At 64.5% G+C, this 24,947-nt stretch overlaps 1 protein-coding gene across 2 annotated transcripts in view; it reads left to right on the top strand.

Moving 5' to 3' along the window:
* Positions 1-21,649, top strand: part of ADGRB2 (adhesion G protein-coupled receptor B2) — a 28,910-nt gene extending 7,261 nt beyond the window's left edge. For both annotated transcript variants that reach the window (XM_069035957.1, XM_069035956.1), the window contains exons 3-32: positions 3,171-3,254; positions 4,869-5,033; positions 6,517-6,681; positions 7,957-8,121; positions 8,798-8,962; positions 9,036-9,137; positions 9,530-9,636; positions 10,267-10,461; positions 10,556-10,624; positions 10,732-10,840; positions 10,916-11,062; positions 11,654-11,729; positions 11,799-11,901; positions 12,728-12,771; positions 14,425-14,551; positions 15,070-15,173; positions 16,641-16,743; positions 16,979-17,129; positions 17,382-17,451; positions 17,564-17,630; positions 17,743-17,828; positions 18,385-18,483; positions 19,160-19,331; positions 19,403-19,498; positions 19,626-19,665; positions 19,790-20,448; positions 20,717-20,752; positions 21,032-21,136; positions 21,277-21,330; positions 21,455-21,649. In XM_069035957.1, coding sequence (XP_068892058.1) covers positions 3,171-3,254; positions 4,869-5,033; positions 6,517-6,681; positions 7,957-8,121; positions 8,798-8,962; positions 9,036-9,137; positions 9,530-9,636; positions 10,267-10,461; positions 10,556-10,624; positions 10,732-10,840; positions 10,916-11,062; positions 11,654-11,729; positions 11,799-11,901; positions 12,728-12,771; positions 14,425-14,551; positions 15,070-15,173; positions 16,641-16,743; positions 16,979-17,129; positions 17,382-17,451; positions 17,564-17,630; positions 17,743-17,828; positions 18,385-18,483; positions 19,160-19,331; positions 19,403-19,498; positions 19,626-19,665; positions 19,790-20,448; positions 20,717-20,752; positions 21,032-21,136; positions 21,277-21,330; positions 21,455-21,649 — 3,860 coding nt within the window. The remainder of the gene's footprint in view (positions 1-3,170; positions 3,255-4,868; positions 5,034-6,516; positions 6,682-7,956; positions 8,122-8,797; positions 8,963-9,035; positions 9,138-9,529; positions 9,637-10,266; positions 10,462-10,555; positions 10,625-10,731; positions 10,841-10,915; positions 11,063-11,653; positions 11,730-11,798; positions 11,902-12,727; positions 12,772-14,424; positions 14,552-15,069; positions 15,174-16,640; positions 16,744-16,978; positions 17,130-17,381; positions 17,452-17,563; positions 17,631-17,742; positions 17,829-18,384; positions 18,484-19,159; positions 19,332-19,402; positions 19,499-19,625; positions 19,666-19,789; positions 20,449-20,716; positions 20,753-21,031; positions 21,137-21,276; positions 21,331-21,454) is intronic.
* Positions 21,650-24,947: the final 3,298 nt, after the last annotated feature.

Genomic DNA, 24,947 nt, shown 5'->3' with positions numbered 1-24,947 from the left:
AGCAGGATCCAGAATGGGATGGAGAAGTGGGATCCAGAATGGGATGGAGAAGCAGGATCCAGGATGGGATGGAGAAGCGGGATCCAGGATGGGATGGAGAAGTGGGATCCAGGATGGGATGGAGAAGTGGGATCCAGGATGAGATGGAGAAGTGTGGGATCCAGGATGGGATGGAGAAGTGGGATCCAGGATGGGATGGAGAAGCGGGATCCAGGATGGGATGGAGAAGCAGAATGCAGGATGGGATGGAGAAGCGGGATCCAGGATGGGATGGAGAAGTGGGATCCAGGATGGGATGGAGAAGTGGGATCCAGGATGGGATGGAGAAGCGGGATCCAGGATGGGATGGAGAAGCAGGATCCAGGATGGGATGGAGAAGCAGAATGCAGGATGGGATGGAGAAGTGGGATCCAGGATGGGATGGAGAAGCAGGATCCAGGATGGGATGGAGAAGTGGGATCCAGGATGGGATGGAGAAGCAGGATCCAGGATGGGATGGAAAAGTGGGATCCAGGATGGGATGGAGAAGCGGGATCCAGGATGGGATGGAGAAGCGGGATCCAGGATGGGATGGAGAAGCAGGAGCCAGAATGGGATGGAGAAGTGGGATCCAGGATGAGATGGAGAAGTGTGGTATCCAGGATGGGATGGAGAAGCAGGATCCAGGATGGGATGGAGAAGCGGGATCCAGGATGGGATGGAGAAGCAGAATGCAGGATGGGATGGAGAAGTGGGATCCAGGATGGGATGGAGAAGCAGGATCCAGAGTGGGATGGAGAAGCGGGATCCAGGATGGGATGGAGAAGCAGGATGCTCCTCCAGAGGACCCAGCCCATCCCCAGGGGTGGCTTGCTGGGCTTATTTCCCCCGGGCCTGGCGCAGGGCGCTGGCCAGGGGGGTCCCTGCAGAGCAGGCAGGGCTCAGTGCCACATTCCTCCTCTCCGCCTGCGACGGCCGCAGCGCAAACTCCGGCTCCTTCTCCAAATTACATTTGACATTCAATTAAAGGCTGGAGCGCCCGGAGGCTCAGTGTTATTGCGGTGCAGGAGCCACGGGGGTGATGCGCTTGCCTCGGCCACCCCTCGTGCCACGCCGCCGCCACCGTCCCCCCCGGGCGGCACCGCGCTGAGCCCCGGGGCCGCAGCACAGAGCGCCCTTCATACGGCGAGGGGGGGTCCCGGGCTCCCACCTGGCCTCCCCCCGGCCCCCCGGGGTGGAGAATGGTCCCCTTTCAGGGGGATGGTGGCACGCAGGGCCGGGGGCCTGAATAGCGCCTGTGAGCCGAGGCTTGGCGGGCGCCCAGCGCTGATCTCAGCGGCTCCTCCGCCGCAGCGACGTGGGGCTGGCACTCGCCCAGAGCCTCCCCACGGCGGTGACCCCGGGCTCCCCGGCGCCCGCGTCATCCCCGCCGTGGGGAGGCTGTCCCGCGGGGGTTCAGGGATGTGGATGGAAGCACGTGGGCGGGAAGGGTGGATGGGTTGGAGTTTTGTGGGGTGGCTTTGGGAGCGTTCGACCCTGGTGCTGCAGGCTCTGGTGGGGTTGTAGCCCCTTCAGAGTGACCCCCTCTTTGGTGGCCTCTGGGTGACCCTGCTGCATGGAGGCCAAGCAGTTCAAATTTTGGGTTTCCCTTGCCCCAAAGCCATCCCCGTTCAGACACCGACCCTAAGCAAGGTGCTGCTGGGATAAGGACACAGCCGGCCTTGGGATTCACCGTGAGGTCCCCGAAAGAACACTCCTGGTGTCCCCCTGTCCTTGCACCCACCGGCTGTGCTGTGGTGGGGTGCTGGGGGGACCCCAGGGCAGGGTGGGGTGCAGTGCTGGGCTTGGCCACAGCCTTCCCCGTGGCGACAGCCGAGGATTTAGTGCTCTCCGAAGGAAATTGAATTTGGTGTCTCTGTCGAACACAGCCCGGGAGAACGCCCTCGTATATCCTCGGGATTTATGGTTTTCCCGAGGCTCTCACCGTGCCGTGTGTAATTCTGCCGTGGCGCTCCCAGAAGGGGGTGGCCCTGTGAGGAATTCAGCTCGGCCCCACAGACCCCCCCTGGCATCCCCTCAGTGTTCCCAGGTCCCCCTGTGTCTCCCATGCCACCGGGAATTCCATGGCCTGCAGTGGAATGCCCAAGGACAGGATCTGAGGGTGCCAGCAGGGAGCCCGGAAGGGTTACCCTGAGTTAAGGCAAAACTCGGTAAATTTGGGGTTTTTTGACAGCACAGTCAGTGTCAGAGCCGGCTGTGCTCCCTGCCTGGGGCTGGGTGTCCCCGCTCCGTATCCCAACGGGAGCCACCGTGTGCCCAAATCACCCCGGCAGTGCCAGGTGTCCCCACGCCACCTCCCCTCCATCCCTTGGGCTCACGGCTGTGTTTGGCTGGCAGCTCAACGAGGCGCTTGTGCCATCCCTGGCTGCTCTCCTGGCTGTCACAGCAGTGGGGTGACCATGGCATTTTGGGGGTGACACCCCTGGGGTGGCATCAGTGGTGCTGTGCCGCTATCCCCAACCACACATCCGGCAGGAGCAGCTGGGAATCCATGGGAACTTCTGGATTTGGGGACAAAGAGCCCTGCTGGAGGACAGGGAGGTGGCCCAGGGGTGTGGGGGAGGCCGAGGGAGGCATCCCCCTGCGCCTGCAGCCGCGTCCCCCGCCGAGCCCCGCACATGCCAGTTAATTTCACGCCAAGTGCTCTTGATGGATCACTTGTTATTTTTGGTGAGCCGAGCCATAAATTTGTGCCACCTCACTGCAGCAAGCTGATAAGTGGGGACGGGAGAGCACCTCCGCCTGGCACGGTGGGGACACAGGCACCCTGCCTGCACCAGGGACGTGGCACCCTGGGCTGGGCTCCAGCTGCCACCCCCGTGACACTTTTGGGGTGGCTGTGACGCAAGTTTGGGGGGCTGGGAGCGTGCTTAGTGATGCTCAACCATGTCTTGCCCTTAGGGATGTGCTGTGACTGCTCAGCATGGGGCTAGGCATCCCTGTATCCCCCTGTAATGTCCCACGGTGGCTTGTCCCCATCCCTGTCCCCATCCCTGTCCCCATCTCTGTCCCCATCCCTGTCCCCATCTCTGTCCCCATCCTTGTCCCCATCCCTGTCCCCATCCCTGTCCCCATCCCTGTCCCCATCTCTGTCCCCTGTCCGCTCTCAGCCAAGCGCTTCTCTCTTTTAGGCAATGCGGTCGAGGAGAACCAGAAGGTGAAGACCCAGTGGCCACGGTCAGCAGATGAACCCGGGGTCTACATGGCCCAGACAGGTACCAGGAGCAGCCAGGGGACACTGGTGACACTGGGCTCGTGCACTTGGGCAGGGTTGATGGAGATGGAGTGAGTTCCTTTAGCTTCCTGCTCACAGACTGGCTTAATTTGCTCCATTTATATATTTTTTCCTCTGCACTTTCCTCCGAGGGTTGTAAAGCAAAAAAAAAAAAAAAAAAAAAGGAAAAAAAAAATCTATTAATTGTTTCGTTCAAATGTATTTATTTGGCAAATCCATCTGGGTAATTTGAGCGTGCTGCTCCCCCCTCCTCGGCCTCCCTGATTTATGGTCGGAGGGCTCGGAGGCGAGCGGGAGATGGATGGGCCCCGGCTCCTCTCCATGTGCCTGGCGTGCAGAATTCCCGGCCACACTCGGCTGCTCCCGGGGCTTCTGCCCCACTGGGAGCTCCTGGGCAGAGTGTGAGTGACCCCAGTGCTGACCCTGTCCAGTTTCGGGGTCCCCGTGTGACACAGAGCAGCCCCAGCACGTTGTCACCGCTGGGGGTGACACGGAGCTCACATCCTGCCTGTCCCCAGGACAAATGGTCCCCTTTGGAGCCCTCCCCTATATATCCCTGTTTAATTTAAACGGATGGGCTCTGCTGCCGGGCTGTCCAAGAGCCTCAGAGACATCATCAACCTTAATAAGAGCGGGTTGTTGTAAATGTCAGTGTGTGACAGGGTGGGGAGAGGGAGCCGTGGAGGGCTGCCCGTGCTGCCTGTGCTGCTCATGCTGCCGCTGCTGCCCGTGCTGCCCACCCTGCCCGTGCTGCCCACCCTGCCCGTGCTGCCCATCCTGTCTGTGCTGCCCACCCTGTCCGTGCTGCCCACCCTGTCCGTGCTGCCCATCCTGTCTGTGCTGCCCATCCTGTCCGTGCTGCCCATCCTGTCCGTGCTGCCCACCCTGTCCGTGCTGCCCATCCTGTCTGTGCTGCCCACCCTGTCCGTGCTGCCCATCCTGTCCGTGCTGCCCACCCTGCCCGTGCTGCCCATCTTGCCCATGCTGCCCACTCTGTCCGTGCTGCCCACCCTGTCCGTGCTGCCCACCCTGCCCGTGCTGCCCACCCTTTCCGTGCTGCCCATCCTGTCTGTGATGCCCACCCTGTCGGTGCTGCCCACCCTGCCCGTGCTGCCCACCCTTTCCGTGCTGCCCATCCTGTCCATGCTGCCCATCCTGTCCGTGCTGCCCCTGCTGCCCACCCTGCCCATGGTGCCTGCCCTGCCCATCCTTCCTGCCCTACCCACCTTGCCCATGCTGCCCATCCTATCTCCTGCCCACACTGCCCACCCTGCCTGCCCTGCCCCTGCTGCCTGTGCTGCCCACTGCCCACCCTGCCCGCCCTTCCAGCACCGCCTGCTGTGGATCCTGTCCCTCACGCCAACTACAATCCCATGCCCCAATCCCTCCTCCAGCTGGATCTGGTGCCGAGCCCAAAGACCCGTGTGGCCTCACCTCACTGACACCCTCAACGTCACCCCATCACCCACACCACCTCATCCTCACCCCTGTGCTCACCAGTGCCACCCACCCACCTCCTTGCCCCCTTTGTGGGGGCTGCACTGGTGGCATGTCCCGTGTCGCCCAGGGCTCTCAGGCTCCCTGTCTCCCGCAGGGGACCCGGCGGCGGAGGAGTGGTCGCAGTGGAGCGTGTGCTCCCTGACGTGCGGCCAGGGCTCCCAGGTGCGGACGCGCTCCTGCGTCTCCTCTCCCTACGGGACGCTGTGCAGCGGGCTGCTCCGGGAGACCCGCACCTGCAACAACACCGCCACCTGCCCAGGTACGGGGGACACCGGCGACACCGGGGACACCGGGGACGCTGCGGGGCTGAGCTGCCGGCTCCCCGCAGGGCTGAGCAGGCGGGTGGGGACAGAGGGATTGCGTTGCTGGCACGTCTCTGGGGTCTCCTTTAGCTGCTGTGGTGGATGAGGAGGGTGGCTCGGCATGGTTGTGGTGCCCACCCCGTGCTGGGATGCTCCGAGCCCTGTTGACATCCCTCCATCCTCTGGAGCTCCTCTTGGAAAACCACAGGGGAGGTGTCTGGAGGGGGTGCCGTGCCCCCTGTGCCCTGTCAGCGGTGCTGCTGCCGGGCATTTGCCTCGGGAGCTCCTTTCCATCCTCTCTCCTGGCAAACTGTGGGCTCCTCCTGGATGTCCCCAGGACTGTGTGCTGGAGCCTGCGCTGGGGGATTTGGAGCCTGGCATTCCTGACGGGGGGCAGGAGGGGGCTGAGCTGCTCAGTGCCTCGAGGCAGGTGACAGGCAGGATGCTGGAGGTCTCCCGTTTGTCCGTGGTGGTGTCTGTGCGTCTCGTGTAGGACACGGGAATCAGAGGGACCTCAGGGTGCCACAGTAGCAGCTGCGCTGCTGATGCCTTTTCCTGGGCTTAAAATCAAGAGTCAGACACGGTTAGAAGGGGAAAAAGAGATTTTACCTTGGGATTTATTTTAAGGATCCTTAGGTGCACATGTCCAGGTCATAAGCATCGAAATGCATCCTGCAATGCACCCCCAAAAGGTCAGGTATATCGTTATAGGTGTTACTAATTAGCAGATCTATCAAAGATTCCCCAAGGAGAGGCTCAAGTGAGCCCCCCTCCCCAAGGAGCCTTCCCCTGGAGGGTTCTGTCTGAGTTTACAGAATGTGTTCTGGAGAGGACCTTGGGCTCTGGGGCACACTGATCCCTGGCTACGAAGTTTCTAAAATGTTGAGTCTCTCAGCTTGACAAACAAGGCCAAGAATGGAGGCAAAAAGCACTGAGAATACAGGAGTTGTAAAAAGGTAGAAAAGAAAAGGCAAAAAAATCTTCATGGCATCACTGCCCTGTCTGAACCTGGGATGTTTCACTGGCTTTGCACCTCCAGGACATGCAGTGTCCCCTCCCCTCCGTACCAGGGAGTGCAGCCCCGCCCTGGCACTCCAAGGACACCGGAGCATCCTTTAGGATGGTCCCTGATCCTTTCCCGGGAGCGTTGAGCTCCCACGGATGCGAGGGGCGGATTGTGCTCTGTGCGCTGACGTGGATTGGGGTGACCCGTGTGTGGCTTTGGGGGGGACGTGCGCCGCCAGTGCCAGGACCCCAAAGGGGAGGCTGGAGCAGGGCAGGGAGCGGCAGCAGCACCGCTGCCAGCTCAGGGATCTGGGATGATGACGGGGCAGGCGGTGCCGGGGACCGGGCAGGGCATGAGGGGTCTGCCACGCCAGGACCCCTCGGTGCCAGGAGGAGGAGGAGGAGGCTGGAGCTCGCGGCTGTGCTGTGTTGCAGTTCCCGGCGCGTGGGAGGAGTGGTCCCCGTGGAGCCTGTGCTCGGTGACCTGCGGGCGAGGGGCCAGGACCAGGACGCGGCGCTGCGTGGCCTCGCGGCGCGGAGGGAAGGCCTGCGAGGGCCCCGAGCTGCAGGCCAAGCCCTGCAATATCGCGATCTGCCCGGGTCAGTACCTCCCTCTCCCCACGCTCCTTCTTCCCGCCGGGAATGCCCAGGAGACAGCACTGGAGGAGTGCCAGGGCCACGCTCCCGGTGGCTGTGAGGGATAGGTGGCACTGCCATGGGCACCTGGGACAGCCCGTGGGCACAGGGGTGCTGTGACATGGGGTGCACCCTCCTGTCTCCGCTGGAAATCCAAGTGGAAAACCGGTGCCATTGGCCGTACTGGGGTCTCAAGACCCCAGCGTGGGCAGGGGTCCAGAGGAGGGGGTTCTTTCCCTACCCATCAGCTGTATCTGGCACTGGGGTGGCACATGGACATTGTGGGACACAGGGAGGTGACAAATAGGGTCGGCTGCAGGGTCTGTCTGGGCGTGGGTGGCAGTGCTACATCTGTCCCTTCCTCCTGCGCTCCAGGAGTGGCCGTGGTGGTGGCTGTGGGGTTTCTGTGGTGATGGACAGGGACACCATGTCTTGGACGGTGTCCCCATGGGGACCCCATGTGTGACATGGGGGGGCTGGCAGGGAGTTCAGAGCAGGAGGGAGCTCAGGAGCTGCTCCTGCAGCAGGCCCGACAGGGATGTGGCACCTGTGGCACACGGCTTTGGCCACGGCAGCTCCATGGAGATGCTGTTGGAGCTCTTGAGCTTGGCAGGGAACGATGCCAGGGATGCTGGATTTGGTCAAAAGCAGTGCCAGGGATCCTGAGTTTGGTGGAGAGTGATGCTGGAGCTTCTGGATTTAGCAGGACTGATGCCAGGGATGCTGGATTTGGCTGGAAGCGATGCCAGGGACGCTGGATTGGGCCAGAAGTGATACCAGGGATGCTGGGTTTAGCTGGAAGTGATACCAGGGATGCTGGATTTGGTGGAAAGCGATGCCGGGCCTTCTAGATTTGGCAGGACTAATTCCAGAGATGCTGGATTTGGTTGGAAGCGATGCCAGAGATGCTGGGTTTGGCAGGACCGATGCCAGGGATACTGGCTTTGCTTGGAAGCCATGCCCAGGATGCCAAAACTGCTAAGTTTGATGGGAGCAACACCTGGATCCCCACTGTGAGCATGTCCCTTGTGCTGCAGCCCGTGTGGGGGCCCAGTCCCAGTGACAGTCCCCCCACCCAGGACAAGATCCAGCCCTGCCTGTCCAGTCCGGCACAGGACGAGCTGGCACATCCATAGGTTGGACCCGTTGCCCGGTGCTGAGCCCGGTGGCGAGCCGGGGCCGCGCGGCCGAGCGGCCGCTGTCCAGTGGGAGCTGACGGCGCTCTCCTTGTCCCCGCAGTGGAAGGGCAGTGGCTGGAGTGGGGCGCCTGGAGCCGCTGCTCCGTCACCTGCGCCAACGGCACCCAGCAGCGGACGCGCAAGTGCAGCGTCTCGGCCCACGGCTGGGCCGAGTGCCGGGGGGCCCACGCCGACGCCCGGGAGTGCTCCAACCCCACCTGTCCCAGTAAGGCCCCGCGCGCTGGGGGGGGAGCGGGGGGACGGCCACGCGGCGGGGCGCGGCACCCAGCACGGCCCAGCCGTCGCGCCGCCGCGGTGTCACCGCCGGTGACACCCGGGGTGCTGGCAGCCCCCTCCGCTGCGGGGGAGCAGGAGCCTGAGGGTGATGCCAGGGATCACCGGGCACGTCTCAGCTGGAGGAGTTGGGGGTTGGCGTTGTCCTCCGAGTGGGTCGCGCTGGGGACCCGTCGGTGCCAGGTGGCTGCGGGTCCTGCCGTGCTTGGGGCGTACAAGCACGAGTGATTTCTCGCGTGTGCACACGGGGCTGGGGACGGCTCTGGGCATGGGGGGCACCGGGCAAAGGATGGACCATGAGGTTCTCATCCTGTCCTTTGAGACGCTCCTTGTTTTTTGGGAGAGGCGGTGGCGTCGGTGGCAGCCGTGGAGGGAGGTGGTGGCTGTGCCATGGTGTTTGTGGATGGTGGCAGGGAGTGAGGGGCATCTGCACCAGGATGCCAGTCTGCTCTAAAAGAGATTTACGGCACTGAGCCATGGATTTCACACCCCGCGGGATTTCGGCTCCCAGCGCGGGGGGCAGCGCCGATGGTGCCCCATCCCCGTCCCCGCGGGTGCCGCTCTCCCTGCGCTCAGCCGGGTGTCCCACAGTGTCCCCATCCTCACAGCAGACAGCAAGTGGGGTCCTTGGAACCACTGGAGCCTCTGCTCCAAGACCTGCGACACCGGCTGGCAGCGGCGCTTCCGCATGTGCGAGGGCACGGGCATGCAGGGCTACCCCTGCGAGGGCACCGGCGAGGAGGTGAAGACCTGCAATGAGAAGAAGTGCCCAGGTATGGGGTACCCCACACCCCAGCGCCCCTCACCCCGCATCTGGGCAGTGCTGATCCCCCTCTTTACCCCCAGCCTACCACGAGATGTGCAAGGACGAGTACGGGATGCTGCTGACCTGGAAGAAGACGGCTGCCGGGGAGATCATCTACAACAAATGTCCCCCCAATGCCACAGGTGACACCAGACGCTCCCCAGGCTGGAGTAGGGCAGGGGGTGGTGGGTGGCATTGGGGTTGAGCCACCTGGAGCAGGGCAGGGAGTGGTGGGACGAGCACCTCCAGACCCCGGGGGCGATAGGTGGCATGAGGGACAAGTGGCCCAAACCTCTCTGACCTGGAGCAGAGTAGGGGGTCGTGGGTGGCATTTGGGTTGAGCCACCCCAGAGCCCCAGGGGCAGAGGGTGGCATTGGGGTCGAGACACCTGGAGCAGGGCAGGGGTGTTGGGTTACATCAGGGATGAGCACCCCGAAACCCCTCTGACCTGGAGCAGCACAGGGGGCTGTGGGTGGCATTGGGGTGCTGGGAGGTGATTCCAGTGCCAGCCCCAATCCCAAACCTCTGTCACAGGGTCTGCCAGCCGCCGGTGCCTGCTGAGCCCCCATGGGGTCGCCTATTGGGGTGTGCCCAGCTTCGCCCGCTGCGTCTCCCATGAGTACAGATATTTGCATCTCTCAGTAGGTGCCCGCTCTGGCACGGCCCCTTCTGTCCCCTGTCCCCCTGACAGCCACATCACTTCTCCATCTGGGCACCACATCGGGAAACTGAGGCAGGGTTCCCTGGGTGGGTTGGGAAAGGGGACCCCACCCAAGCTGTGTCCTTGGGAAATGGTTCTTGGGATGGGAAGGTTCCCTCAGACTCATCCCCTGTGGGGTGGGAACAGGTATCCCATCTCAGAGCTGGAGGGGGATCCTGGTTGGAGTTGTGTTTCTGTGTCCTTGGGAAAAGGCTTTTGGGATGGGGAGGATGCCCCCAGACCCCCCCTGGATGTCCCCAGACCCCCCTGGATGTCCCCAGACCCCCCTGGATGTTCCCAGACCTCCATGAACTTGGACTAAGGCCCCAACCCTAGAGCTGGACTGTTCGAGTTGCATTCCCATGTCCTTGGGAAAAGGGGGATGCGATGGAGAGGATGCCCCCAGACCCCCCTGGATGTCCCCAAACCCCTATGGACTCCCTCACCCCTCACATCCCACAGCTGCCTTCATTAACACAATTAGCTCTGCAGTGTCCCCCCGTGCTCTGGGGGTGACAAGGGACACTCAGCAGTGCTGGGAGGTGACACCGCTGTCCCCACTCCGTACCAGCTGCGGGAGCACCTGGCGAAGGGCCAGCGGGTGCTGGCAGGGGAGGGCATGTCCCAGGTGGTGCGGAGCCTGCTGGAGCTCATGGCCCGCAAGACCTACTACAGCGGGGACCTGCTCTTCTCCGTGGAGATCCTGCGCAACGTCACCGACACCTTCAAGAGGGCCACCTACATCCCGTCCTCCGAGGACGTGCAGGTAGCGGGCAGGGGGACAGCGAGGGTCCCCTCCCCGGGGAGGTGGCGGTCGGTCGGTCCCCAGCCCCCAGCCCGGCTGAGCCCCGTCCCCGCAGCGCTTCTTCCAGGTGGTGAGCTACATGGTGGACGCGGAGAACCGCGATAAGTGGGAGGATGCCCAGCAGGTGAGTGGCACCAGGGGATGGTGGCAGCTGGGATGTCCCCACCACGGGGGTGTCCCCACTGCGGTGGCGCATCCCGGTGGCTCCGGAGCTGCTCCCGTCTCCCTCAGGTCTCTCCTGGCTCCGTGCACTTGATGAAGGTGGTGGAGGACTTCATCCACCTGGTCGGGAATGCGCTGAAGGCTTTCCAGAGCTCCCTCATCGTCACTGACAACCTGGGTGAGCGGCAGGGTGGGCGTGGGGACCTGAGGGGACGCGGGAGCGGGAGGTGACCACTGTGTGTCCCCCTGGCAGTGACCAGCATCCAGCGGGAGCCCGTGTCCGCCGTGTCCAGCGACATCAACTTCCCCATGAAGGGCCGGCGGGGGATGAAGGACTGGGCCCGCAGCTCCGAGGACAAGCTCTTCATCCCCAGGGAGGTGCTGAGCCTCGCCTCGGCCGGTGAGCAGGAGCGCCCAGGCACGCGCACATCTGGCGGCGTGCACATCTGGAGGCGTGCGCACGTCTGGGAGCGCGCACGTCTGGAGGCGTGCGTGCTGTGGGCGTGCACATCTGGAGCGTGCAGGTGTGCGCACGCGTGCGTGAGCCCGCACGTGGCAGTGCACATCTGGGAGAGCGCACGCGCGTGCGAGCCTGCACATCTGGAATTGTGCACGCGTGTGTGAGCCTGCACATGGCAGTGCACATCTGGGAGAGCGCACGCGTGTGCGAGCCTGCACATCTGGAACTGCGCACGCGTGTGTGAGCCCGCACATGGCAGTGCACATCTGGGCGTGTAGAGGCGTGCACACGCGCGAGCGTGCACATCTGGAGGCGTGCACGCGTGGGCACACGGGAGCGCACATCTGGTGCAGATGTGGGCTGACACTGACACGCCCATGAGCTGAATCCCCGGGCGCGTGCAGGTGAACCCGTGCGCGCTCTGGGGCTGGGCGTGCGTGCCGGCGCACATCTGGGCGCACATCTGGCAGCCCCGTGCGTGCCCTGCGTGTCCCCTCCCGTGTGTCACCGAGCTCGTGGCTCTCTCTGCAGAAGCGGAGGAGTCGTCGCACTTCGTCATCGGGGCAGTGCTGTACCGCACGCTGGGGCTCATCCTGCCCCCGCCCAGGTGAGTGGTGCCGCCCGCGGTGTCCCCTGCTGTCCCCCGGCCTGTCACAGCCCGTGTCCCTCCCCTCAGGAGCCCCCTGGCCGTCACCTCCAAGGTGCTGACGGTGACGGTGCGCCCGCCGACCCGGCCCGCGGAGCCCCTCGTGCTGGTGGAGCTGTCGCACATCATCAACGTGAGTGTCCCGTGTCATCAGGAATCTCCCTTCCCATGGCACCAGCGGGAGTGTCCCCGTTCCCATGGCACCAGTGGGAGTGTCCCCCTTCCCATGGCACCGTGAATGTCCCTTCCCACATCACCAAAGGGAGAGTCCTCCTCCAATGACACCAATGTGAGTGTCCCACTCCCCATGGCACTGTGAGTGTCCCCGTCCCCATGGCACTGTGAGTGTCCCCCTCCCCATGGCACTGAGTGTCCCCCTCCCCATGGCACTGAGTGTCCCTGTCCCCATGGCACTGTGAGTGTCCCCCTCCCCATGGCACTGTGAGTGTCCCCCTCCCCATGTCGTCACCCTTTCCACATCAGCGTCACTGTTCCTGTCCCTCATCACCACTGAAAGTGTCCCCCTCCCACGTCACTGTGAGTGTCCCCCCTCTGTGTCACCCACACAAGTGTCCCTGTCCCACCTTGGCATCGTGAGTGTCCCCTCCCACCACGTGTTGCCCTTCTTCATCATCGACCCTCCTGTGTCACCAGCGAGTTCCTTCATCGTCACCACGAGTGTCCCCTTCTCCTCCCACGCCATCGATGTGTCACCCTCCTGTCCCATCACTCCCGTCACCTCCCAGTCCCATGTGGGTCCCTCCAGCCTTGTCACCTGCAGGCACTGAGAGCCAAGCAGGGACCAGCAGCTCCCAGTTTGTGGCCACAAACTGGTCCCTGTGCCCACAGTGGGGACATGCCGGCCCTGGCACAGCACGGGGATGTCCCCAGGTGCCACATCTCCTCGTGGGGTGGGGGTGAGGCTGGGGGGGAGCTCTAACCTGTCCCTGTGTCCGCAGGGCACGTCCCACCCGCAGTGTGTCACCTGGGACTACTCGAGGACGTGAGTGAGGGGCAGGGGCACGGGGACACCCTGGTGACAGGGCAGGCTGGCAGTGCCAGGGGGCTGCTGGGAGTGGGAGTGGGAGCAGGGGTGGGAGAGGGGGTGGGAACATGGATTGGAGAAGGGATGGGAACAGGGATGGGAACAGGGATGGGAGAAGGGATGGGAACAGGGATGGGAGAAGGGATGGGAGAAGGGATAGGAGAGCAGGGATGGGAACAGGGATGGGAGAAGGGGTGGGAACGTGGATGGGAACATGGACGGGAACAGGGATGGGAACAGGGATGTGGAGAAGGGATGGAGCAGGGATGGGAGAAGGGATAGGGACAGGGATGGAGCAGGGATGGGAGAGCAGGGATGGGAGAACAGGGATGGGAACAGGGATGGGAGCAGGGATGGGAGAGCAGGGATGGGAGAAGGGATGGGAGAAGGAATGGGAGAACAGGAATGTGGAGCAGGGATGGGGAACAGGGATGGGAACAGGAGTGGGGAGCAGGGATGGGAGAAGGGATGGGAGCAGGGATGGGAGCAGGGATGGGACAGCAGGGATGGGAGAGCAGGAATGTGGAGCAGGGATGGGGAACAGGGATGGGAACAGGAGTGGGGAGCAGGGATGGGAGAAGGGATGGGAACAGGGATGGGGAACAGGGATGGGAATAGGAATGGGGAGCAGGGATGGGAGAAGGGATGGGACAGCAGGGATGGGAGAGCAGGAATGTGGAGCAGGGATGGGAACAGGGATGGGAGCAGGGATGGGGAGCAGGGCCGGGGAGCCGGGATCACCCCTTCCCATATCCCAGCCCCACTGGCACGGGTGAACTGAGCTCCCACGGGATCGATGCGGCCCCGGAGCTGCGGGGCCGCCCGCGCCAGGCTGCCAGATGTGATTTGTTAGTGCTGGCAGGAATGAGGGAAAGTAGGGCAGGAAGGGGGGCGGGCAGCGCTGCGGGGTGGGGGAGGGCACTGCCAGCCCCCCTGCCCAGGTACCCGCGGGGTCACTGGTTCCAGTTCATCCCCCAAACCCGTGGGGAGGTGTCGGCTGTGATGAGTGTGGCAGGTCTCAGCCCGGCCCCGGGGACAGTCCCCAGCTGTGCCACAGACCCAGTCCCCGGTTTTCCCGACGTGCTGGGAGCTGGGGCTGCTCTCCCCGGGCATGGCAGTGTCACCCCCCTCGCTGCTCCCTCACTGGGGGGGGTCCCCATGGCAGACGGGGGTCCCTATAGCAGGGGAATCCCCAAAATGGGGGATCCCCGTGGTGGGAGAGGACCCCATGGAGGGAAGGTCCCCATGGAGGGAGGGGACCCCACAGAGAGAGGGAACCATCACCCCCCCCGGGAGAGGACACAGGTGCCAGGGGGGCTCTTGGGGCTGCTCCTGCCTGTCCTGGCACTGCCCCTGCCCCTCCCAAACCTGTGTGGGATGATTAAACCTGAAGCCTTTGCGCTGCACCGCTCCCAACAAGATCAGCCCGGGCCAGGGATGGGTTTTCCCCCCACTCCTCGGGCTCGGGAGGGATCCCCTGGCAGTGCCTCCCCCCTTGCCGTGCCTACCCCAAGGCAGGGCCAGGAAGGGGTTAACTCCGGAGAGGCGCGAGGGGCTGCGTGTGTTTGATCATTTCAAATTGCTCTCCCTCGCTCTCTTCCCATTAATCAGGGATGCTGGCTTGGGAAACTGGGACACGGAGAGCTGCCAAACCCTGGAGACCCTCCCGGCGCACACCAAATGCCAGTGCCGCCAGCTCGCCACCTTCGCCGTCCTCGCCCAGCTGCCCAGAGACCTGGTAGGGGACGGCGTGGGGACAGCCACGAGCCTGCTGGGGACAGCGATGTGGGTGGGGGGCGATCCCCGGGCTGGGGGTGGGGGTCCCTAAGGAAAGGTGGGGATGGGCAGGGAGCATTTCCTGCTAGGACGAGGTGGGCACTGGAGGATGAGGGTGTCCCCCACCAGCCAGGGGAAGGGTCCCACCCCCCCAGCACCCCCAGCAGGGTGGGTTTGTGCGGGCAGGGGGTTGCCGTAGTCCCTAGAGCTCCATACAGGGCACTGCCGTGTGCCAGGAGGGGAGGGGGCATCCTTGGCCCCCCGCCCCATTGCTATTCCACCCGCGTCCCCGGTTGGCATGGAGATGGGCACGGGTCCCCGGGAAGGCGCCTTGGATGTGCCACCGCTACCACCGACCCCCTCTGGCACTCGGGGGTCCCCAGTGAGGGGGTGGAGGGCCCAGAGTGGGCAGGGGGCTGGCAGAGAGCAGTGGGGGGGGGCGGGGCTGGGCTCAGCCAGTGCCCACCGGTGTCCCCACAGGCCATGGACCCCTCGGGGACGCCGTCGGTGCCACTGATGATCGGCTGTGCCGTGTCCTGCATGGCCCTGCTGACCCTGCTGGTGATCTACGCGGCCTTCTGGAGGTGACCCGAGGGCACCCGGGGACCTGGGGGGCACCTGGGGCTCAAGGCTGTGTGGGGAGGGGGTGACAAAGGGGGACACGGCACCGGGAAAGGCTCAGCATCAATGGGGTTGATGTGGTGGGAAGGGAAAACCTGGGTGGGAGAAGATGCTTGGGTGGCCTGGCACTGTCCCTGGCCTGGGACAGCACCCACGCAGTGGCAGCACGGGACAAGGGACAGGGACAGGGACAGGGATATGGGACATGGGACAGTGATATGGGACAGGGACAGGGATATGGGACAGGGACAGGGACAGGGACATGGGACAGGGACATGGGGCAGGGACAGGGACAGGGATATGGGACAGGGACAGGGACAAGGGACAGGGACAGGGACAGGGACATGGGACAAAGGACATGGGACAGGGACATGGACATGGGACAGGGACATGGGACAAGGGACAGGGACAGGGACAGGGACAGGGACAGGGACAGGGACATGGGACAGGGACATGGGACAAGGGACAGGGACAGGGACAGGGACAGGGACAGGGACATGGGACAGGGACAGGGACATGGGACAGGGACATGGGACAGGGACAGGGACAGGGACAGGGACATGGGACAGGGACAGGGACATGGGACAAAGGACATGGGACAGGGACATGGGACAGGGACATGGACATGGGACAAGGGACAGGGACAGGGACATGGGACAGGGACAGGGACATGGGACAAAGGACATGGGACAGGGACAGGGACAGGGACAGGGACATGGGACATGGGACAGTGATATGGGACAGGGACAGGGACATGGGACAGGGACATGGGACAGGGACATGGACATGGGACATGGGACAGTGATATGGGACAGGGACAGGGACATGGGACAGGGACATGGGACAGGGACAGGGACATGGGACATGGGACAGTGATATGGGACAGGGACAGGGACATGGGACAGGGACATGGGACAGGGACAGGGACAGGGACAGGGACATGGGACAAGGGACAGTGATGTGGGACAGGGACATGGGACATGGGACAGGGACAGGGACATGGGACAGGGACAGGGACAGGGACATGGACAAGGGACATAGGACAAGGGACAGGGACATGGGACAGGGACATGGGACATGGGACATGGGACATGGGACAAGGGACAGGGACAGGGACATGGGACATGGGACAGGGACATGGGACAAGGGACAGGGATATGGGACATGGGACAGGGACAGGGACATGGGACAGGGACATGGGACATGGGACATGGGACATGGGACATGGGACAAGGGACAGGGACATGGGACAGGGACATGGGACAGGGACATGGGACAACAGACAGGGACAGGGACATGGGACAGGGACAGGGACATGGGACAGGGACATGGGACAAGGGATAGGGACAGGGACATGGACAAGGAACAAGGGACAACGGACAGGGACATGGGACAGGCTGGCCCCCCGCCCCACGCCGCTCCTGCCGCAGGTTCATCAAGTCGGAGCGCTCCATCATCCTGCTCAACTTCTGCGTCTCCATCCTGGCTTCCAACATCCTCATCCTCGTGGGCCAGTCCCAGATGCTCAGCAAGGTGGGTGCCACCACCCTGCCACCACCCTGCCACCCTCGGAGTGGGGTCCCAGGCCACTCGCCTCGTCCCCTGCTGGCTCCCAGCAGCAGATTGGATTTGGATTAACTCGATCCCGGGATTAAATCCCCCGCGCCGGTGGCTTTGACACAAACCTCGCCGGGCGTGGGGGTTTAACCACTGAGATGCCGGGCACGTGGCCGCGTCCCCCTGATGTCCCCGTGTCCCCACCCCACAGGGTGTGTGCACCATGACCGCCGCCTTCCTCCACTTCTTCTTCCTCTCGTCCTTCTGCTGGGTGCTGACCGAGGCCTGGCAGTCCTACCTGGCGGTGATCGGCCGGATCCGGACACGCCTGGTCAGGAAGCGCTTCCTGTGCTTGGGATGGGGTAAGAGCCCGGCACGGGTGAGAGTGGGACACCCCTTGCCCCTCCCTGGTACCCCCCAGGCTCATCAGAGGGGAAACTGAGGCACAGGGGAGGAAAGCAGACCCAGGTGTCTCAGCTGTGGCAGCCTCAGGCCACGGGGAGCTGTCAGAGGAGCCCCATCGCTGTCCCCACCCCTGGGGCTGACACAGGGGTGGCGTTGAGGGGACAGTGCCACCTTCCTCCAGCTCCTGCAGCCTCGTGTCCCCTCTCCAGGCTTGCCAGCCCTCGTGGTCGCTGTCTCTGTCGGCTTCACTCGGACCAAAGGCTATGGGACAGCGAGCTAGTACGTGGGGACAGGGGACACGGGGCGGGGCACGGAGGCTGCTGCGGGCTGGCTGGGAGCTGGGGATGGCGACAGGGCCATCCCCTGACACGCCACCCACGGTCCCCTGCAGCTGCTGGCTCTCTCTGGAGGGCGGTTTGCTCTACGCCTTCGTGGGACCTGCTGCTGTCATCGTGCTGGTGAGCTGCCCCCGAGCCGTGCGCCCCCCAAAACTCACCCAGGGGGGGCTCGTGGCAGCTGCTGCCGCGGGCAGGGGGGCTCCGTGCCAGCCCTGAGCCCGCCCTCCCGCAGGTGAACATGCTGGTGGGCATCATCGTCTTCAACAAGCTCATGTCCCGCGACGGCATTTCAGATAAGTCCAAAAAGCAGCGAGCTGGGTAAGTGCCCTGCGCCCCGCGGGGGGGTTCCCGGGGCCGCCCCCCGCCCCCTGCGCCCTGCCGGGGGCTTGGCATGGAGGTGCCCCGGCAGCGGGCTGAGGGCGGGGCAGATTTCACCGCATCAGTGGGCGGCGGGGGCCAAGCCCGGGGTGACCGCAGCCCCTTGTTGGGGGCTGCCGGAGGGGCAGAATTTGGGGGGCAGCCATCCCCGCTCCTTCCCTCGGGGAAGGGGGGTCCGCAGGCCGCAGCTCCCCCTCCCTGCCCGCCCCCTCCCCTGCCGCTTGGCCACCCCCCCTCGCCATTAACAGCTGCCGCCCTCGACTAACCCGGCGCTCTCTCTTTCTCTTCTCTTCTCTTCTCTCTCTTTCTTCTCCTCCTCCCATTCGCTTCTTGCCTGTGTCCGTCCATCCATCCCTCCATCCATCCCTCCATCCATCCCTCCCTCCATCCCCCCCGCCGTCCTGCCTTGCTCCCCCCCACCCTCTCCCCGTGCCTGCATCCCCCCCGCGTGGCCCGGTCCTGGCCGCGGGGCGCCGGGGGGGCGGTGGGCTCGTAGCTCCAAGCCCCCCCCGTGCGGCAGCCTGCTGCTGAAATGCACCAAGTGCGGCGTGGTGTCCAGCGCGGCCATGACCTCCGCCACCGCCAGCAGTGCCATGTTAGTGCCCGTCCCGCGCCCCCCGCCCCGAGCACAGCGCGGGGGGAGACTCTGGGCATCGCCCCGGGGGGGTTGGGGACGGGTCAGGGGTCCCCAAGGGGAAGGGTGACGCTGTGTGCTCGGGGCGGGGTGCGCGTGTCCCATCACGTCTGCATGGCATGGCTTCCCATGGCAGGTCACCTCATCGCTGGGGTTGGGGGGCTCTTCTGGCCTGGGGGTGGGGGCACGGGGCTCGGGGGTGTCCCCGGGACCCTCTTCCCGGCGTGTGGACTCCAGAGGCTGCCGAGGTCCCCGCTCACGACAGAGGCAGCCCCGAAATTCACTGCTAAAAAAAAAAAAAGAGAGAAAAAACCCATCCCCTCTCTGCTGTTCTGGTGGCCGCGGGAGGGTGGTGGTGGCCCCGCGTCCCCCCAGCACCCTGTGGCTGTGTGGGGAGAGGGACACACCTTGGGGGGGCTGGAGCCCACAGGTCCCCTCAGGCCTCAGTTCCCGGCCGCCGCTGGCTTGGGGACACCGAGGAAGAGGGGACAGCTGGGTGACACAGCCCCGGCCATGCTTGTGGGGCGCGGGGCAAGGCTCGGGGCGCTGCTGCGGGGGCGGAGGGCGGTGCTCGGGGGGCTGTCCCGGGGCAGCTCCGCCCCTCGGGCTCACCCCGGCCCCTCTCTCCCTGCGCCAGGGCATCGCTGTGGAGCTCCTGCGTGGTCCTGCCTCTGCTGGCGCTGACCTGGATGTCGGCCGTGCTCGCCATGACCGACCGGCGCTCCATCCTCTTCCAGGTCCTCTTCGCCGTCTTCAACTCCGTCCAGGGCTTCGTCATCATCACCGTGCACGGGTTCCTGCGCCGAGAGGTGGGGCGGCCCCGGAGGGGTGCCGGGGGACAGCCCTGGCCGCGTGGCCGTGACCGGCTCTGTCCCCGCAGGTCCAGGACGTGGTGAAGTGTCAGATGGGGGGGTGCAGGAGCGAGGAGAATGAAAACTCGCCCGACTCCTGCAAGAACGGGCAGGTGCAGATCCTGGTGAGTGGGTCACCCCTGGAGACCCCGCCGCTGCCTGTGCCGGCCTTGGTGCTTCATTTCCCCGTCTCTCTCCCTCTCTTTCTCTCCTCTCTCTCTCGCTCTCCCCCCTCTTTCTGGATTTTTATAGACAGATTTTGAAAAGGACGTTGACCTGGCGTGTCAGACAGGTGAGCTCTCCTCTGTTGTGCCACACCTGGGAGGGACAGGCAGCATGAGCCAGGGGGTCTCTCCGGTGTCCCCACCCTCCGTGGGACCCCCAGGGCTGGCTCTGACCCCTCTCCCTGCCCACAGTGCTGTTCAAAGAGGTGAACACCTGCAACCCCGCCACCATCACGGGCACCTTGTCCCGCATCTCCCTGGACGGGGACGAAGACCCCAAGCTCAACACCACCTCGGAGGGCGGCCTGGGCTTCTCCAGCCTGCCCGGGAACATCCCCCCCGCCAGCATCCTGGTGCAGGTGCCCAAGATGACGCCCAACGTGGTGGCGGGTCTGACCGAGCTGGGCGAGCCGCCGGCGCAGCAGCTCGGCCTGGAGGCGCCGGGTCCCGTTTACCTGTGCACGGAGAGCAGCCTGCGGCCCCTGGAATACGGCTGGATCCGGGCCCCCGAGCCGCCCCGCGAGAGCGACTACATGATGCTGCCCCGCCGCACCGGCAGCCTCAAGCCCTTCCCCCGGGACGAGGGGACGCTCGGTCCCGGCGCAGAGGAGGCGGTGCCCGGCGGGACGGGGCGCCCGGCGGCCGAAGGGGATGCCTACCCCGGTTTTGTGGCCGTGGATCACGTCAACGTGAACCTGAACCAGCCCTACGCGACGGTGAAGGCTCCCTACGGCCTCCAGTTCAAGCAGCACCCCACGGTGAGGCAGATCCTGGCCTCGGAGCTGTCGGAACGCAGCCGCACCATGCCCCGCACCGTGCCCGGCTCTGCCATGAAAGTGGGGTCCCTGGAGGTGAGCGGGGGGCTGGTGCCCGTGGACACTCGTGTGGGGAGGGACGCGTGTGCCAGGACACGTGTGCACGTGTAGGGTTGCATGAATTCCCCCCGTGCTCCCCACTGGGCATCCCACCCTTGGTGGGATGAGCTCCGTGTCCCCAGCCGGGCATAGATTGGGGCTGGCATGAGCCCCCAAACCTTGTTTCCCCTCACCCCGGACCTGCAAAGACCTTTCCCTTTTCTTCTCCATCTCCTCCCCCTGCTCCTGCCTGTCCCCCTGCCAGAGGAAGAGGTTGCGGTACTCTGACCTGGACTTCGAGGTAAGTCCTGCCATGGAGGTGTCACCGGTGCCATCGTGGGGGACTGACCCAGCGTGTCCCCACTCCCTTTGCCCCGCTGGCAGCTCCTGAGCTCTGAGGGGTTTAGCCCAGGCCACAACAAATGTTGGCTCTGGATTAGAACACCAATGATGAGCTTGGAGTGGGCTCTGCTGCTTGTCTGGGATGCCCCAGGAAGGCAGGGAGGGGGACAGGGATGGGGACAGTGCCGAGGGACAGCGGGCAGCGCCGATGGCCACAGGCCCTGCTCTGCCCCCGCAGAAGGTGATGCACACACGGAAACGCCACTCCGAGCTCTACCACGAGCTCAACCAGAAATTCCACACGCTGGACCGGTACCGGGCTCCGTCCACCGGCTCCTCCAAGGTGAGGTCCTGGAGGCCCCACCCTGCCCCTGATCTGCACCCTAGAACCCTTCACCTCCTCCTGCATGGACTGTGTCACCCCGGGGATGTTGTGGGCACCCAGGGGCGCTGCCGGGGCTGAGCGCTGGGGTTTTTCCGCAGCGAGAAAAGCGGTGGAGCGTCTCGTCGGGAGGCGGGGACAAGAGCACGGCCAACGTAAGTCCTGAAGCCCCCTCGGGGGTTGTCCTACCCCATCCTGGGCGGGACTGGAGGCGGCTGTACCCCGGGGCAGTGGGACAGAGCCGGGCACCGCTCGCCACAGCTGCCCCTCGCCCCGCAGGATGTGACCAGCCCCGAGGAGCAGCGGCCGAAGGCTCCGGCCGCGCCGCCCAAGCCATGGAGCACATTCAAGGCGATGACACTGGGCTCGCTGCCCAGCGCCCAGCGGGACCGGCTGGAGCTGTGCCGGGCAGACTGGGACAGCCCCTGCGGCGGCCTGGACGCGGCCGACGGCGACTTCCAGACGGAGGTGTGAGCCCCGCGCCCATCGCCGCCGCCTCTGTCCCGTGCGCGGCCCCGCGAGCCGAGACGCTGGGTTTGCTCCGTGCTCCGGGGCAGCCGGGGGGTCCCTGCCTGGCCGGAGCCGTTTCCCTCCCCCGGGAGAGCCGACTCCCACCCGTCCTCGCGTGGTTCCTCCTCCTGCCACCCCCCTGGACGCGGGTGCGGAGGGGACCCGAGCCCTCCCTCCTCCCCCCACCCAAAAATGCTCACCCACGCTCACGCCTGCACCCTCCCCCCCGGGGCAGGACCGGCCGTCGAGGCCCTCAGACCTTCGTTCTTTTCTACCGGGATGTTTCTTCACGCCGTGCACCGTGTGCACGCGAGCGGCCGCTCCCTGGGACCCCCCCCCACCCCGGGACCCCCGCGGCCGCCCCTTCCCAGCCCTCCCCACCGTCCCCACCCCACGGGGCAGGTGCTGTCGTTGTTGGAAATAAAAGTTCACTCTCTGTGGTGCCGTGGGGCCGCGGCCGCCGCCTCGTGCTTCGCCTGGAGGTGGCTGTCACCCACCGGGGACCCCCCCTTGCTGTGTCTGCACCCCCCTGCCCACAAAAGGCACCGAGTAGGGCTGATCCTGCAGCCACGCATTGCAAATGAGTATCTGATCACGGGAGCCGAGAGCGGTAATTAGATAGCAATTAATCTGTGAGCAAATTAGGAACTTGGGAGGCAATGGCCGCGCGGAGCCGCTCCGGGTGCATCCCGGCGTCCGGAGCTGGGGGACCTCGGAGGAGGAGCTGTGTGAGGAAAGCGCTGCTGGAGGAGAGGACATCTCTGCCTGGTGGCTCTGAGCACAGCTGGGATGAGAGATTTTGATCCATGGTGGGGATCCCGGCACCAAAACTCTCCCGCTGCAGAATGCTGTAAGGTGCTGGCTGTGCCGTGGTGCGAGCAGATCCTGGTCGTGGCTATTCCTTCCCTCTGGGAAAAGCCTCCCGGACTTCCTGAGGACTTCCTTTGGACAGGACAGGCTTGGAAAGAGCAAATGACGCTGCCTGGTTTGGGCTGGTGGCCGCTGGCCAGTTTGGACCATGGGACAGGACAGGAGATGTTGCTCCCAGCCCCCACACGCCTGTGCCGGGATACTGGGACAGGATGTGACCCTTGGAGCGGGGGGGGGTCTCTCCCCAGCCCCGAGGGACGGCCCAGTTAAGATGGAAGCACCGATTTAAATTTCATAACCCAGTTCATCCCAGCAGCGCCCAGTTTGGGTTTGAGGCGCAGGAAGGAGCCAGCTGGGGGTTCCGACGTGGTGATGGGAGCGAAGAGGAGGGGATGGAAGGAGCCAAATCATTCCACAGCCACCTCCTAGGGGGGATCCAGCTGCACGGGGAGGGGGCTGGCACGAGCGTGGGGGCTTTGGCGGCCCATGCCAGGGGGACAGGACTGTGGGTGACAGTCAGGGGGCTACCGTGGGGCTCAGTCGTGGCTCCCAGCCCCATGGAGGGCGTGGATCAGGGACACCAGGTGTCCCCCCCCCCCCCGCTGGTCCCTAATTCTGCTGATAAAGGCAGCCACATCCTCCGGCTCTGGTTTTTGGGAGCCGCCACGCACTGGGATCCCCCCACCCCCTGCTTTGGGGGATGCGGGGCCCGCTCCAGCTCCCCTCCTCTCCTTCCCAGCCAAACACAGCCGCGAGAGGCAGAGTCAGGGTTTCCTGGGGCATCTGTTGGCAATTAGCAGCTTTCATTACTCATGGAGACGCCAGATGGGGCGAGGGAACGGAGCCCGGGCGAGAGGCACAGGCTCGTGGTGTGTCCCGGCTTAAGGGGGCAAGGGATAGCCCCCAATCCTGCGGGATGGGGGGTACAGGGTGGGTCAGAGGAGATCCCGGAGCTCTGGAGCCATTTTCCATCTGCAGCTCCCGTCGGAGCCAGGCTGTGTCCCTCCAGCGCCAAAAATGTGCGGTTTGGGGGGCGGAAATGATGGAGAAGTGGCTCTGAGGCTGCGCGGCCGCGGGGGGACGGGAGCTCCCCGGAGCTTCGCCCTCCGCGAAAGAAATTTCTCCAAAAAAGAGGCAAAAGTGCTGTTCTAGCACCGCGGATTCAAACGGCCCAGCGAAGCTGGAAAGAATTCCTGCAGGCGTTTTCCTTCCCGACTGGAATTAGAGGGGGCCGGGGGGAGGGGGGGGGAGGAATTGGGCCTGGATTGGTGCAGGAATTAATGCTGAACCTCTGAAATCCTCGCCGCAGGAATTCCCTCCTGTGCCTTGTCCAGGCCGGCAGCCGCCTGCGAGCCAACGTGGTCCGGACGGCGTCATCCCAACCCTCATTCCCGGGATTTGGGGAGCCTTTTTTTTGAGGGAGAAGAAGGCTGAGCTCGGTGTGGGAAGTGGGGAGCCCCAGGGTAACACAACCGCCGCGGTGACGCTTCGGGCTCGGAGGCAAAATTATCTCCAGCCCGAAAATTGTCGGGCTCTGCTCCGGCTCGTGTTTCTTGGCAGGCGGCGCGGCAGTTTCTTGGAAGCACAGCGTGCCTCTGCTTTTTCCATGCTGGGATGGTGGGCAGGGGCTCCAGGATCCTGCTTTCCATCCCCCCGCTCGGCGCCGCTCCAAGGGAGAGTTCTGGGGAGGCGGGATCCAGCTTCTTTTTTCCCTCTGGAAACGCCGATCTCGTGCACCGGAGCAGCAACGGGAAGCAGGAGCTGCGTGGAGCAGAGTTTTCCACGCTGCTGCCACCCCTGGGGCTGCCAGGGTCGCTTTGTGCCATTGGGTTGGGGACAACCAACTCAGGGGAGCACCCTGGGAAGCGAGGGAAACTGAGGCACGGGAAGGCTGCCTCAGTTGTGACCCCTCCAAAGCGTTTTGCGGATGGATTGAGGATCCTGGGAGCTGGAGAGGACGGGATGAGGCTGCCCTTCATCCCTGCTCTGCTGTGGGGTTGGGGTGGGGATGTGGGGCCAGTTTTGGGGCCGTGCCGCACACCCACAGGACACACAAACCCCCTGCAGTGCCCCTGTCCCGGGTTCATCGCTGCTGGGTGGCCCCAAAGAACATCTCGAGGTGAACAATCACCCCAAACGCAGGAAGGAGGGAAGTTTCGCTGCGTTTTCGTTCCCACTTGCTTTAATTACCCTTAATTACCTCAGCAGGCACCTCGAGGGAGCGTTGTCACCACGTCGCCGGGACTGGCAGAGCCGAGCCGCTGGGGTTGCCCACGACAGTTTATTTACTGCCTGTGCCTAACCAGCAGTTGTTAATTAGCGACTTTATGGGGTTCCACGCGTCCCTCACGCGTCTGTAAAGCTGCAGCCTAAATAGATCCGTCACAATTTA

Source organism: Aphelocoma coerulescens, chromosome 23 (genome assembly GCF_041296385.1).
Source record: "Aphelocoma coerulescens isolate FSJ_1873_10779 chromosome 23, UR_Acoe_1.0, whole genome shotgun sequence".
Classification (NCBI taxonomy): Eukaryota; Metazoa; Chordata; class Aves; order Passeriformes; family Corvidae; genus Aphelocoma; species Aphelocoma coerulescens.
This window is presented reverse-complemented; position numbering and strand designations above follow the sequence as displayed.